We start from the raw sequence: 16,079 nt of genomic DNA, 5'->3' as shown, positions 1-16,079 counted from the left end.
GCCCCAACGTTTTAGGAGTTACTGATGTATACCTACTACAGTTTGCTCCTGTTTGTTTAACCCCTTAATGACCACAGCACTTCTCCATTTTCTGTTCGTTTGGGACCAAGGCTATTTTTTTAAATTTTTGCGGTGTTTGTGTTTAGGTGTAATTTTCCTCTTACTCATTTACTGTACCCACACATTATATACCGTTTTTCTCGCCATTAAATGGACTTTGTAAAGATAACATTATTTTTATCATATCTTATAATTTACTATAAAAAAAATTATAAAATATGATGAAAAATGGGGAAAAAAACACTTTTTCTAACCTTGACCCCCAAAATCTGTTACACATCTACAACCACCAAAAAACACCCATGCTAAATAGTTTCTAAATTTTGTCCTGAGTTTAGAAATACCCAATGTTTACATGTTCTTTGCTTTTTTTGCAAGTTATAGGGCAATAAATAGAAGTAGCACTTTGCTATTTCCAAACCGCTTTTTTTTTAAAATTAGCGCTAGTTACATTGGAACACTGATATCTTTCAGGAATATCCCATGACGTATATTTTTTTTTTTTAGAAGACATCCCAAAGTATTGATCTAGGACCATTTTGGTATATTTTATGCCACCATTTCACCGCCAAATCCGATCAAATAAAAAAAATCGTTCACTTTTTCACATTTTTTTTTTTTTACAAACTTTAGGTTTCTCACTGAAATTATCTATAAACAGCTTGTGCAATTATGGCATAAATGGTTGTAAATTTTTCTCTGGGATCCCCTTTGTTCAGTAATAGCAGACATATATGGCTTTGGCATTGCTTTTTAGTAATTAGTAGGCCGCTAAATGCCACTGCGCACCACAAGTGTATTATGCCCAGCAGTGAAGGGGTTAATTAGGGAGCATGTAGGGAGCTTTTTGGAGTAATTTTAGCTTTAGTGTAGTAGACAACCCAAAGTATTGATCTAGGCCCATTTTGGTATATTTCATACCACCATTTCACCACCAAATGCGCTGAAATAAAAAGTTAAATTTTTCCAAATTTTAGGTTTCTCACTGAAATCATTTACACACAGCTCGTGTAATTATGGCACAAATGGTTGTAAATGCTTCTCTGGGATCCCCTTTGTTCAGAAATAGCAGACGTATATGGCTTTGGCGTTGCTTTTCGGTATTTAGAAGGCCGCTAAATGCCGCTGCGCATCACGCGTGTATTATGGCTAGCAGTGAAGGTATTAATAAGGTAGCTTGTAGGGTTAATTTTTAGCTTTAGTGCAGAGATCAGCCTCCCACCTGACACATCACCCCCCCTGATCCCTCCCAAACAGCTCTTACCTCCCCCACCCCACAATTGTCCCCGCCATCTTAAGTACTGGCAGAAAGTCTGCCAGTACTAAAATAAAAGTCATTCCAGCTGCTTTCCAAACTGAGGACGTACGCCATACGTCCTCAGGCGTTAACTGTATTTTTTCTGAGGACGTATGGCGTACATCCTCGGTCATTAAGGGGTTAAAGGGTCTTTTCATATGCAGAGGAAAGGGGAAGTCTGCTTTCACTGGGTGTTCCAGTTAACCTAATCAATATTGCTAAACTGGGAGCTTCTAAGTAAGTTTTTTTTTTAAAGGTTTTATGCTGGCTTTTTAGGTTGGAATCTGTGCATATTATTCTTTATAGTAATGTCTATTACATGCAGTTATATTAAAATTGGTGTATACTGTCCCTTTAAAGGGACACTGGTCAAAATAAACATTTATGATTCAATAAGAGCATGTGGTTTTCCAATTTACTTCCATTATCAAATTTTGCAGTCTTTTTTTTTTTTTTAATATGCTCACTTTCTACGTGATATCCTACTGAGCATATGCACAAGCTCACAGGGTATACGTATACTAGTCTGTGATTGGCTGATGTCTGTCACATGATACAAGGCTGGAACATGGGAGAAAAAATTAATTTGCCAGAAAAAATCTACTGCTTATTTGAAATACAGAGTGTTAAATCATTGTCTTTATTATACATATAATAATTATGCAATTCTATTGCATTAAGTGGTCCAATATTAAGATAAAATGAGTTAATAGTAAAAATGTAAATTTTTTATTTCACAAATTATCATTAGACACATTTTATGGGAAATTATGCAATACATTTGTGCTTTAGAGAGCTGCAAATATTACACTGCCCCCACCTGGCTACTTCATAATGCCACCCGGCTGGCAACATTTTCTGTTGACAACACTGCATAGCAAAGATCAATCTGGTCCTTGTTTACTAACATGATCTTTTTTTGCCCTTTGCAGTGACTATTTATTCAAATTGCTTCTGATTGGAGACTCTGGTGTAGGAAAGTCTTGTCTGCTGCTCAGGTTTGCTGTAAGTATAACGCACTTTGACAGTAAAAAATGTTCTTTATTGATATCGTTTTGTTGCATCTGTTTTTAGAGCTGAGAGGGGACCACACGTTTCAGATATCAGGATATTGATTTATGACACAGAACCTTGGTGCTCTTTAATATTATTTAACACAAGATATTGTGTATATATTTCCTATTCTAGCTTTGAGGTGGTTGGTTTATGTATGAGCGTGTATGATAATAGAAAGAAGGAAAAAAAATCTACATTTTCTGAGCACTCACAAACAAGTTGTAGACTAACAGAAGTTTGTAATTTGAAGACAGCACTTGTATGTTGTATCAATCCTCAGTGCAGGGATTTGACCATCAGAAACTAAATCCATAAAATTCTGTTGATCTTTTGCTATCTTGTGCGACTTACATGCTGCAAACGTGTTCTAGTATATTAATAAAACAGATCTTAATTTGCACATCTGAAGAAAAGCATCAATATGGTCTCAGAACAATGATCCTTGCTGGCATTTGCAGTATTATGGGGTCGATTTATTAAAGGCTAGACGAACTCTGTATGTGCTTCGCCTGTAACTGCGCCCCAACTTGCCTCCGTAGAAGCTCACGTGCCTGAATTTATAAAAAAAAAAAGACGTAACTTTGCGCAGGTGAGCTGGGGCGTAATAATGATACATTTTGCCTGTCGTTAAAAGCATTTACTCCCAATTTATCACAGTACAGCCCTTTAAATATTTACGCCGCCATATCTTGATTATTAAAAAAGCATTTTTTAGGTATCTATTTTGCGCATATTTATATTGTTTCTGTGCTGTTTTTGCCATATGTTGGTAATTTAAGATCGCAACAATCAATATATCAATATATCGAGCTAGGTATAGATATACTCTTGGTACCCGTATGCGCATGTGGAAGGGCAAATTTCTGGCAATGACTGTCTTTCTTGATGCAGAGCCTTTGAAAAATGAGTTAAAAGAAGAAAGTACTGCATCACAAGATGTAAAAGAATGTATTATAATGGTGTTCGCCTCAGTCTGTATGGTGAAATATAGAACATGCAATTTAAGGAGAAATTTCAGTTCCCTATCGGCGCAAAGCAATGATAAATTAGAAACTGCGTATTTGTAGGTTGGGCTGTGAAATTACGCCTATTACTAATGTATATTGGCGCACTCGGGAGCGCGCCCGTGCGCCTAGGCAAATGCAAGCGGAGTGCGAAGAAGTTTCTTTCAGATTTGCGCAATTACAGGTGAATTGCTTTGATAAATCTACCCCTATATATTCATACATCGGTAGTTAGTAACCAATATTCTATTATGCACTGGTAGATCAAATGCCAGTTTAGCCATCAAATATTTAAAAGGCAAAATGAACATACAAGACCTTTTTTGCCACATTTTCTTCATAAACTGGGAGAGTCCATAGCTGCATTCATTACTTTTGGGAATTCAGAACCTGGCCACCAGGAGGAGGCAGACACCCCAGCCAAAGGCTTAAATACCTCCCCCACTTCCCTTATCCCCCAGTCATTCTTTGCTTTCGTCACAGGAGGTTGGAAACTTGAAGGGACATTATACACTCATTTTTTCTTTGCATAAATGTTTTGTAGATCTATTTATATAGCCCATAAAGTTTTTTTCAGATTTCAGACTCCTAACCAAGCCACAAAGAGAGAATACCGTCATCTACCTTCTCCAGCTTTTCTCCTGTTTGTGTAAAGGATCTTTTCATATGCAAAAGAACGGGGGAGTGTCTTATTTCCCACTTGCAGTGGGCTTTCCAAGTAACTTTTCAACAGAGCTAAACTGAGAGCTTCTAAGTAAGTTTATAAACAGTTTTATACTAGATTTTTATATCATCTGTGCATCTTATTCTTTATAGTAGTGTCTATTACATGCAGTTATATGAAAATTAGTGTATACTGTCCCTTTAATGATAGTCTCTTATGGAGGGTAGTACTCTTTGAAATGGGACTGGAGTTTTAAGTATTCCTGTCAGCCTCTCAGTAAGAGCTTGGGTGAAAGTTAGTCCGGAGATGCAGGAAGAGTCTGTATGCAAAACCATCCCGACTCATGTGAACAGCTCCTTAGCAATCAGCGTTGACTAGTTTCGCTGCCTGCTTTCTTCACTCATATCCTTGTCAGAAGCGTGGCTATCTGTCACACTTGAAGGGCCGTGTTCCTGTTCTATGGTGTAGATTCCGGTAAGATCGTTTCGTTTTACTTCGATGATGTGAATGTAATGTAAACAAAGAAGTCAGGGTCTCAGTGGGACTCCTTTATCTTTATGGAATCAAGGGTTAATATCTCCTGAGGGGAGTTATAGAACAGGGTGGGGTGACTTTAATCATGTTTGTGATTCTGTCTGCTAATGTGTAGTGAAACTTGGGCCCGTGGCTATATCGGAACATAACAGCCTTTTTGTCAGGCTGCGCGGCCCTAGTGACCTTGGTGCGCTTTTCTCTGGCCTGCATGGTGTACCTTGTGACTAGGCGTGGTCACGTTCTGTTCTCCATTTCTGTATTCCTGACCGCATGGCGATAGTCTGTTTCGCTAGTTGTCTGGATCACAGGAGGTGGTGAGTGCCCCAGCCATTGGGGGTGTAAGCTGTCGTTTTTATTTTGTTTTTTCCATCCATAATTTCTATCACCAAGTTATATGAAGGATTCTAATTTTTTGGAGACGGATGTCTCTGATTCAAATTCTACTTCTTGCGAAGAGTATGAAATGGCCTGGGTAATCCATGCCCATCTGTTATGTTCCGAATGCCGCTTTAGAGTGCTCTCTTCTCCCAAAACAGAGAACTTGGAGTCCGCCGAGCCATCCGTTCCTGGGAATCCCATATCCTGTAAGGTGCGTCCCCTAGAACCTTCTTTGGCTACGCAAGTAGGTGTCCCTAATGCTGTTACCCCTTCTCCGGAAGGCGGCTTGTTTCCTCCAAAGGTTACGGCACGGTTTTGCATTGCCATATCTATGGCGTTGGCGCATTTACATATTCCAGGGAGGAAGGTGTTGCTGTTGCCGTGTTCTGTTAACCATGGCTCATCAGGCGTGGGATCGTCTGGGTCGGATCAGCCATCTGGGGAAACAGTTTCCTCTGAAGCTTCAGGGGCCCAACCCTCGAGGTCGGGGTCATCAGTGGCCCCGGCGGCGGTAAGTCTTTCTTTTCGTTATAGACTGGCGCGCCTTCGTGTCCTGCTGCAGCATGTTCTTGTGGTGCTGGAGGATCCCAGTCCTAATAGGTTGAGGGATCCTCTGTCTTCTGTTCCAGAAGGCAAGCTGGGTTAGACGTGTGGGGATGAAGTTTATCTCCTTGTCTCCAATTTACTTTTACTTTTTTGTTTATCTTATTCTAGTTCTGAGCATTCGAAAGTATGGGTTTTCTGATTGGCTGGTCCTGTTAGTGTGCCCTTTTTTCTTGGGTGTTCACCTGCTGGTGCTGCCCTCCTTTTCTTTGATCCGGTTAGGATTTATTTTATTTTTTTCTTAAGAAAGCTCATGTCTGTTATAAATTTTTCCTTTGGAAATGATTTCTTCTCTGGAATTTGATACTTGCGATTTTGTGGTCGCATTGAGCACTTCTGCGGAAGTTTTATGAAAAGGTAGGACATTTTTATGTCTGTCTATTTAATTTGTCCCTTCTAGGGTTGCGACTCTCTGTGGCCTTGGACAGTTCTTGGGTGCCCTATGTATAAGGCTGGTCCTGGTTGGGTACTGGTTTTCTGTTCCTTGGGGACTATATCAGACACGTGGTGCCAGTTATACCTTGCTGGTCCGGTTAGGGTGTAGAGAGACTCACTCTTGTTTTGAGTTTAATTTTGTTTTCGCTACAAGTTATAGGTGGCCTTTCGTAGATGTCAGGCTGGTCCTAGTCTATTTTTCTGGAGGCATCAGAGAGGATTGTGCTCAGTCCTAATTGTCCTATCCAGGCTTATCTGGCGGGGTGTCCAAGCTTTGGATCCTGCTAAGGCGTACTCTGTAGGCTTCTGGGTTGTTATGGTTCAGGTGCTAGTTTTTTTTTTTTTTTTTTTGTTTTTTTTCCTCCTTCCCATAGTGGGTCGGAGGTTCAGAAGATTCCATGGAAATCCGTGGTGGCGTTTTCTCTTGGACTCTGTTTAGTTGATGACGGTACCTCTTCCTTCGGGTTCGAGGCTAATGGGGCCTTTTGTCTCCTTTCCTTGGGGCTGGCCTTCTGGTCATCGGTTTCAGGAAGTTAGGGCTTTTTGGGGTTTTCTACTTCCGGGATCTCGTTTGCTACCGTATGTTTGGAGCTCTGAAGATTGTTGTCTCCTTTTGTTTTCCGGGGTTTGCCCAAGGCGTTTTGAGTTTATCTGCCAGGGGTTAGAATGCTTGCTCATTTGTAATCCTCGAGCTGTAGGTGCTTCCGGGAAGTTGATCCTGAGAGAATCTTGGAGACTTATCTTCTCAATCCAGATTTCTAGGTTTGAGCCCTGTTCCTTTTGTACATTTACCTTAGTCTGTGGACTTAGTGGTAGTTGTCCCTAGAGCCTTTAGGGGTCAACCAGAGTAGCTGTGGGGCTTCGTCATTGCCTAGCACCCTTTAGATTAGGAGTTTGAATCCCACTGTGATCTTTAAAGCACTCTGTGTTTGGGATACGTACGTGTGAGTTAAGTGTTTAAGGTGCCTTGGATATGACGGTGATTACATTGCCTGTGGTGCAAGGTCTGCTCCGGATGGGGTAACCCGGTGGTTCCTCAGGGGTTATTAGTTTGTTTAAAGCTGGCTCTGGGTTCCGGGTGTCAGGGTGTTTTTGTTCCTGGTCTTTGACTGGGCATTTTGGGGTTCTGTATCTAGATCCCTTAGGACATGTAAACATGATCTGTCTGTATAAATTCTGTGTGGCCTTGTAAGGCATGGATTTTGTGTCATGATCACTTTGCTGGTTATAGATAAATGTTTTTTAAAAAAAAGATCCCTTAGGACTGGTCTGAAACGGCCCAGTTTCTTGGTTCGGGGACATCTTCTGTTCCTTCGGGCAGATTTTTCTCTCTTAACAGAGAATTGGACATTCTGCTAGGCCGACCATAGTGATCGGATGGCTCCTCATTCGATACTTGAACCTTTTGGTCCATCTACAGCTTTACACGCCATACCTGTGTGCGGGTGACCTGTTCTGTTTTTGTCTCCCCTCCCTTTGGGGTGGACTTGGCATTCCACAATATCTGCAGGTCCTTTTTCTTCCTCTGTTCAGCGGGGTTGTCCTTTCTGCCTTGTGTGCAGGATGTCGGGGAAGGGCTGGATTTTTTGTGACATGCCATTACTGTAGTTTCTGTAGAGGGTCTCCTTTTGGGAATGTCCTTATTCAACAGGAAGGGAGCTGTGACTCGGATCTGGAACCCAAGCTCTTTTTTTGAGGAGATGGCTCTCCTCTTTCCCTTCCTGAAGGTCTTGGTGATTCAGGTCATTTCTTTCATATTAGCAAGAGTCCATGAGCTAGTGACGTATGGGATATACATTCCTACCAGGAGGGGCAAAGTTTCCCAAACCTTAAAATGCCTATAAATACACCCCTCACCACACCCACAATTCAGTTTTACAAACTTTGCCTCCGATGGAGGTGGTGAAGTAAGTTTGTGCTAGATTCTACGTTGATATGCGCTCCGCAGCAAGTTGGAGCCCGGTTTTCCTCTCAGCGTGCAGTGAATGTCAGAGGGATGTGAGGAGAGTATTGCCTATTTGAATGCAGTGATCTCCTTCTACGGGGTCTATTTCATAGGTTCTCTGTTATCGGTCGTAGAGATTCATCTCTTACCTCCCTTTTCAGATCGACGATATACTCTTATATATACCATTACCTCTGCTGATTCTCGTTTCAGTACTGGTTTGGCTTTCTACAAACATGTAGATGAGTGTCCTGGGGTAAGTAAATCTTATTTTCTGTGACACTCTAAGCTATGGTTGGGCACTTTGTTTATAAAGTTCTAAATATATGTATTCAAACATTTATTTGCCTTGACTCAGAATGTTCAACATTCCTTATTTTTCAGACAGTCAGTTTCATATTTGGGATAAATGCATTTGTTTCAATCATTTTTTCTTACCTTATAAAATTTGACTTTTTCCCTGTGGGCTGTTAGGCTCGCGGGGGCAGAAAATGCTTCATTTTATTGCATCATTCTTGGCGCGGACTTTTTTGGCGCAAATTTTTTTTTCTGTTTCCGGCGTCATACGTGTCGCCGGAAGTTGCGTCATTTTTTGACGTTTTTTTTGCGTCAAAAATGTCGGCGTTCCGGATGTGGCGTCATTTTTGGCGCCAAAAGCATTTAGGCGCCAAATAATGTGGGCGTCTTTTTTGGCGCTAAAAAATATGGGCGTCATTTTTGTCTCCACATTATTTAAGTCTCATTATTTATTGCTTCTGGTTGCTAGAAGCTTGTTCACTGGCATTTTTTTCCCATTCCTGAAACTGTCATTTAAGGAATTTGATCAATTTTGCTTTATATGTTGTTTTTTCTTTTACATATTGCAAGATGTTCCACGTTGCAACTGAGTCAGAAGATACTTCAGGAAAATCACTGCCCAGTGCTGGAGCTACCAAGCTAAGTGTATCTGCTATAAACTTTTGGTATCTGTTTCTCCAGCTGTTGTTTGTATTGCATGTCATGTCAAACTTATTAATGCAGATAAAATTTCCTTTAGTACTGTTACATTACCTGTTGCTGTTCCGTCAACATCTAATTTTCAGAGTGTTCCTGATAACATAAGAGATTTTATTTTTTAAATCCATTAAGAAGGCTATGTCTGTTATTTCTCCTTCTAGTATACATAAAAGTCTTTTAAAACTTCTCTTTTTTTCAGATACATTTTTAAATGAACATCATCATTCTGATAATGGTTCTTCTGGTTCAGAGGTTTCTGTCTCAGAGGTTGATGCTGATAAATCTTTGTATTTGTTCAAGATGGAATTAATTCGTTCTTTACTTAAAGAAGTATTATTTGCATTAGAAATAGAGGATTCTGGTCCTCTTGATACTAAATGTAAACGTTTAAATAAGGTTTTTAAATCTCCTGTAGTTATTCCAGAAGTGTTTAATCTCCCTGATGCTATTTCTGAAGTAATTTCCAGGGAATGGAATAATTTGGGTAATTTATTTACTCCTTCTAGACGTTTAAGCAATTATATCCTGTGCCATCTGACAGATTAGAGTTTTTTGGGACAAAAATCCCTAAGGTTATGGGGCTGTCTCTACTCTTGCTAATGTACTACTATTCCTACGGCAGATAGTACTTCATTTAAGGATCCTTTAGATAGGAAAATTGAATCCTTTCTAAGAAAAGCTTACTTATGTTCAGGTAATCTTCTTAGACCTGCTATATTTTTAGCGGATGTTGCTGCAGCTTCAACTTTTTGGTTAGAAGCTTTAGCGCAACAAGTAACAGATCATAATTTTATAGCATTATTATTATTCTATAACATGCTAATAATTTTATTGGTGATACCATCTTTTGATATCATTAGAGTTGATGTCAGGTATATGTCTCTAGCTATTTTAGCTAGAAAAGCTTTATGGATTAAACTTGGAATGCTGATATGTCTTCTAAGTCAACTTTGCTTTCCCTTTCTTTCCAGGGTAAATAATCATTTTCGTTCCTTTCCTCACAACAAGGAACAAAAGCCTGATCCTTCATCCTCAGGAGCAGTATCAGTTTGGGAACTTTTTCCAGTTTGGAATATATCCAAGCCTTATAGAAACCTATAGCCAGCTCCTAAGTACCTATGAAGGTGCGGCCCTTATTCCAGCTCAGCTGGTATGGGGCAGATTACGTTTTTCTTCAAAGAAATTTGGATCAATTCCGTTCTCAATCTCTGGTTTCAGAACGGTACAGAATTGGCTTCAGTTAAGGCCTCCTGCTAAGAGATTTTTTTATTTCCCGTGTCCCAGTTAACACAGCAAGGCTCAGCATTTCTGAAATGTGTTTCAGATCTAGAGTTGGCTGGAGTAATTATGCCAGTTCCATTTCTGGAACAGGGGCTGGGGTTTTATTTTATCTCTTCATTGTACCAAAGAAGGTCAATTCCTTCAGACCAGTTCCGGATCTATCATTATTGAATCGTTATGTTAGGATACCAACATTCAAGATGGTTACTGTAGGACTATCCTGCCTTTTGTTTAGCAAGGGCATTATATGTCTACAATAGATTTACAGGATGTGTATCTGCATATTCCGATTCATCCAGATCACTTTTAGTGTCTGAGATTCTCTTTTTAGACAAGCATTACCAGTTTTGTGGCTCTACCGTTTGGCCTAGCCTCAGTTCCAAGAATTTTTTTCAAAGGTTCTCGGTGCCCTTCTTTCTGTAATCAGAGAACAGGGTTTTGGTATTTCCTTATTTGGACGATATCTTGGTACTTGCTCAGTCTTCTCATTTTCGAAGAATCTCATACGAATCGACTTGTGTTGTTTCTTCAAGTTCATGGTTGGAGGATCAATTTACCAATCAGTTCATTGATTCCTCAGACAAGGGTAACCTTTTTAGGTTTCTAGATAGATTCAGTGTTTATGACTCTGTCCTTGTCAGACAAGAGAAGTTTAACATTGATATCAGCTTGTCAAAAACTTCAGTCACAATCATTCCCTTTGGTAGCCTTATGCATGGAAATGTTAGGTCTTAGGACTGCCGCATCAGATGCGATCTCCTTTGCTCGTTTTCACATGCGACCTCTTCAGCTCTGTATGCTGAACCAATGGTGCAGGGATTACTCAAAGATATCTCAATTAATATCTTTAAACCGATTTTACGACACTCTCTGACATGGTGGACAGATCACCATCGTTTAGTTCAGGGGGCTTCTTTGTTCTTCCGACCTGGACTATAATCTCAACAGATGCAAGTCTTACAGGTTGGGAAGCTGTGTGGGGGTATCTGACGGCACAAGGGGTTTGGGAATCTCAGGAGGTGAGATTTCCGATCAATATTTTGGAACTCCGTGCAATTTTCAGAGCTCTTCAGTCTTGGCCTCTTCTGAAGAGAGAGTTGTTCATTTGTTTTCAGATAGACAATGTCACAACTGTGGCATACATCAATCATCAAGGAGGGACTCACAGTCCTCTGGCTATGAAAGAAGTATCTCGAATTTTGGTTTGGGCGGAATCCAGCTCCTGTCTAATCTCTGCGGTTCATTTCCCAGGTATAGACAATTGGAAAGCGGATTATCTCAGTCGCCAAACGTTGCACTTGGGCGAATGGTCTCTTCACCCAGAGGTATTTCCTCAGATTGTTCAAATGTGGGAACTCCCAGAAATAGATCTGATGGCTTCTCATCTAAACAAGAAACTTCCCTGGTATCTGTCCGGATCCCGGGATCCTCGGGCGGAGGCAGTGGATGCATTTTTCACTTCCTTGGAAGTATCATCCTGCCTATATCTTTCCGCCTCTAGTTTTTCTTCCAAGAGTAATCTCCAAGATTCTGAAGGAATGCTCGTTTGTTCTGCTGGTAGCTCCGGCATGGCCTCACAGGTTTTGGTATGCGGATCTGGTCCGGATGGCCTCTTGCCAACCGTGGACTCTTCCGTTAAGACCAGACCTTCTGTCGCAAGGTCCTTTTTTCCATCAGGATCTGAAATCCTTAAATTTAAAGGTATGGAGATTGAACGCTTGATTCTGGGTCAAAGAGGTTTCTCTGACTCTGTGATTAATACTATGTTACAGGCGCGTAAATCTGTATCTAGAGAGATATATTATAGAGTCTGGAAGACTTATATTTCTTGGTGTCTTTCTCATCATTTTTTGGCATTCTTTTAGAATACCGAGAATTTTACAGTTTCTTCAGGATGGTTTAGATAAGGGTTTGTCCGCAAGTTCCTTGAAAGGTCAAATCTCTGCTCTTTCTGTTCTTTTTCATAGAAAGATTTCTATTCTTCCTGATATTCATTGTTTTGTACAAGCTTTGGTTCGTATAAAACCTGTCATTAAGTCAATTTCTCCTCTTTGGAGTTTGTATTTGGTTCTGGGGGCTCTTCAAGTTCCTCCGTTTGAACCTATGCATTCATTGGACATTAAATTACTTTCTTGGAAAGTTTTGTTCCTTTTGGCAATCTCTTCTGCCAGAAGAGTTTCTGAATTATCTGCTCTTTCTTGTGAGTCTCCTTTTCTGATTTTTCATCAGGATAAGGCGGTGTTGCGAACTTCTTTTGATTTTTTAACTAAAGTTGTGAATTCCAACAACATTAGTAGAGAATTTGTGGTTCCTTCATTATGTCCTAATTCTAAGAATTCTAGGGAGAAATCGTTGCATTCTTTGGATGTTGTTAGAGCTTTGAAAAATTATGTTGAAGCTACCAAGTCTTTCCGTAAGACTTCAAGTTTATTTGTTATCTTTTCCGGTTCTAGAAAAGGCCAGAAAGCTTCTGCCATTTCTTTGGCATCTTGGTTGAAATCTTTATTTCATCATGCTTATGTCGAGTCGGGTAAAACTCCGCCTCTAAGGATTACAGTTCATTCTACTAGTTCAGTTTCTACTTCCTGGGCGTTTAGGAATGAAGCTTCGATTGATTAGATTTGCAAAGCAGCAACTTGGTCCTCTTTGCATACTTTTTCTAAATTCTACCATTTTGATGTGTTTTCTTCTTCTGAAGCAGTTTTTGGTAGAAAAGTACTTCTGGCAGTGGTTTCAGTTTGAATCTTCTGCTTATGTTTTTCATTAAACTTTATTTTGGGTGTGGATTATTTTCAGCAGGAATTGGCTGTTTTTATTTTATCCCTCCCTCTCTAGTGACTCTTGTGTGGAAAGATCCACATCTTGGGTAGTCATTATCCCATACGTCACTAGCTCATGGACTCTTGCTAATTACATGAAAGAAAACATAATTTATGTAAGAACTTACCTGATAAATTCATTTCTTTCATATTAGCAAGAGTCCATGAGGCCCGCCCTTTTTTGTGGTGGTTATGATTTTTTTGTATAAAGCACAATTATTCCAATTCCTTATTTTATATGCTTTCGCACTTTTTTCTTATCACCCCACTTCTTGGCTATTCGTTAAACTGAATTGTGGGTGTGGTGAGGGGTGTATTTATAGGCATTTTAAGGTTTGGGAAACTTTGCCCCTCCTGGTAGGAATGTATATCCCATACGTCACTAGCTCATGGACTCTTGCTAATATGAAAGAAATGAATTTATCAGGTAAGTTCTTACATAAATTATGTTTTTTAGTTACTTTGTCTTTTTGGACATTGCCAGTCGCTTTTGGTGCTGGGTCTGGTGCCTGGAGTGGGGGTCATGGATCTGTCTGATCTGTTGAACTTTGACCGTGTATCATAGATCTTGTTGTGAGCCTTCCTTAGGTGGGAGGTTCGCGGTGGATCCCTCCTCAGCTGGTAGTTTTTCTCTGCTGGTTCTGGACACTATCCTTCCTTTCCTGCTTTTCTTGGAAAAGTGTTGTTCTGCACTTCTTGGAGTCTTTCTTTCTGAAGATGGTCCTGTGCAGTTTACAAGCTTGGTTAGTACTTGTGTTCGCTTAGCCCACCTTTGCAGCTGGAAGCCTATGGTTTTCAAAGGAGCATATTCAGATATTCTGATGCTGTTTTTTCGCAGCTCTCAGGGACAGTTTGTCTTTTGGTTGCTCTGCCCTGGGTGTGAGTTAGCCCTCTGCATAGGGAGGGGTTCTGCCTTTCTCCCTTAGTTTTCGGGGTTTTACTAGGTCCCTTGGACCCTTGGAATCCATGCAGATAGGGGTCTGGGATTTTCCTCCCTTGCTCTGCTAGGGCGGTAGGGTCTTTAGTCTGATTTGCCCTGATTTCATCCTTGGTTACTCTTTTGGAGTTACCCTTGGGTTTTTTCCTCCTTGCCCTAGTCCTTTTGTTTTTCTGGGGTTCTTTCGGACTCCTTTATCTGAGTCTTTCTTCTTCCCTTCGTGAAGACTGTGGATGTTCCCTTCCTTGTCGGGGGTGAGTTTATTCGTGGGCTGAGAGCCTGCAGGACTTTCCTCAGAGACTTTTGGGCTCGGTCAAGTCTAGTGATTATGAGCGGTCTCTAACTAGAGCCTTGATAGTTCTGTTAGGCAGTTACTTGTGCCTTTTTGTCCCTTCTGCTTCTGTTGTAGCAGTTTTTTTGTTGGGGGTTTTCAGGCTATGGTGCCCTCAGAATGGGCCTTATTTTGTACCCGCCCGTTTTGCATTCAGTGTCCTCTATAGCTTGGGTATTGTTTTCCCAAAAGTAATGAATGCAGCTGTGGACTCTCCCAGTTTATGAAGAAAAACTTAAATTATGCTTACCTTATCATTTTCTTTTCTTCAGACGGGGAGAGTCCACAGCTACCCGCCTGCGTTTTTTTATGGGGTGTCATTTATTTTTGTTTTGTTCTTCTGGCACCTTTTTTTTTACCCTCATATTTCTCCTACTGTTCCTTGTTCCCTCGGCAGAATGACTGGGGGATGAGGGAAGTGAGGGAGGTATTTTTAAGCCTTTGGCTGGGGTGTTTTTGCCTCCTCCTGGTGGCCAGGTTCTGAATTCCCAAAAGTAATGAATGCAGCTGTGGACTCGCCCCGTCTGGGAAAAAAAGAAAATTATCAGGTAAGCATAATTTAAATTTTATTGGTAGACTTTTTTTTCTTTTTTTCTTTTCAAGAGCCATTTGTGCCATGTAACATACGCAAGACGTGAACATGTAGAATACTAATAAAAAATTGATCTAAGGTTCACAAAAATAGTAACTCACCATGATAAAATTCAATTAATTTAACTAAAATATTATTGCGCTAAAACTGCATTTAGAGTTTTGAAGTAATTATTTTGCTCAGTGAGTTGCACAATTGTTGATTCCACTATTCCAATTCTGTGGAAACCTTTAATTCCCAAAAAAAAGTAGTCACCCTCCTGCATACAGGGAGTGCAGAATTATTAGGCAAATGAGTATTTTGACCACATCATCCTCTTCATGCATGTTGTCTTACTCCAAGCTGTATAGGCTCGAAAGCCTACTACCAATTAAGCATATTAGGTGATGTGCATCTCTGTAATGAGAAGGGGTGTGGTCTAATGACATCAACACCCTATATCAGGTGTGCATAATTATTAGGCAACTTCCTTTCCTTTGGCAAAATGGGTCAAAAGAAGGACTTGACAGGCTCAGAAAAGTCAAAAATAGTGAGATATCTTGCAGAGGGATGCAGCACTCTTAAAATTGCAAAGCTTCTGAAGCGTGATCATCGAACAATCAAGCGTTTCATTCAAAATAGTCAACAGGGTCGCAAGAAGCGTGTGGAAAAACCAAGGCGCAAAATAACTGCCCATGAACTGAGAAAAGTCAAGCGTGCAGCTGCCAAGATGCCACTTGCCACCAGTTGGGCCATATTTCAGAGCTGCAACATCACTGGAGTGCCCAAAAGCACAAGGTGTGCAATACTCAGAGACATGGCCAAGGTAAGAAAGGCTGAAAGACGACCACCACTGAACAAGACACACAAGCTGAAACGTCAAGACTGGGCCAAGAAATATCTCAAGACTGATTTTTCTAAGGTTTTATGGACTGATGAAATGAGAGTGAGTCTTGATGGGCCAGATGGATGGGCCCGTGGCTGGATTGGTAAAGGGCAGAGAGCTCCAGTCCGACTCAGACGCCAGCAAGGTGGAGGTGGAGTACTTGTTTGGGCTGGTATCATCAAAGATGAGCTTGTGGGGCCTTTTCGGGTTGAGGATGGAGTCAAGCTCAACTCCCAGTCCTACTGCCAGTTTCTGGAAGACACCTTCTTCAAGCAGTGGTAC

At 40.6% G+C, this 16,079-nt stretch overlaps 1 protein-coding gene across 1 annotated transcript in view; it reads left to right on the top strand.

Moving 5' to 3' along the window:
* RAB1A (RAB1A, member RAS oncogene family) overlaps window positions 1-16,079 on the top strand; it is a 201,834-nt gene that overhangs the window by 69,797 nt on the left and 115,958 nt on the right. Inside the window, exon 2 of the mRNA XM_053712093.1 lies at window positions 2,290-2,362. Coding sequence (XP_053568068.1) covers window positions 2,290-2,362 — 73 coding nt within the window. The remainder of the gene's footprint in view (window positions 1-2,289; window positions 2,363-16,079) is intronic.

The sequence above is a fragment of the Bombina bombina genome, chromosome 4, assembly GCF_027579735.1.
Source record: "Bombina bombina isolate aBomBom1 chromosome 4, aBomBom1.pri, whole genome shotgun sequence".
NCBI classification, from domain to species: Eukaryota; Metazoa; Chordata; class Amphibia; order Anura; family Bombinatoridae; genus Bombina; species Bombina bombina.
Note: the sequence above shows the minus strand (reverse complement) of the source record. Positions and strands in the feature narration are given on the sequence as shown.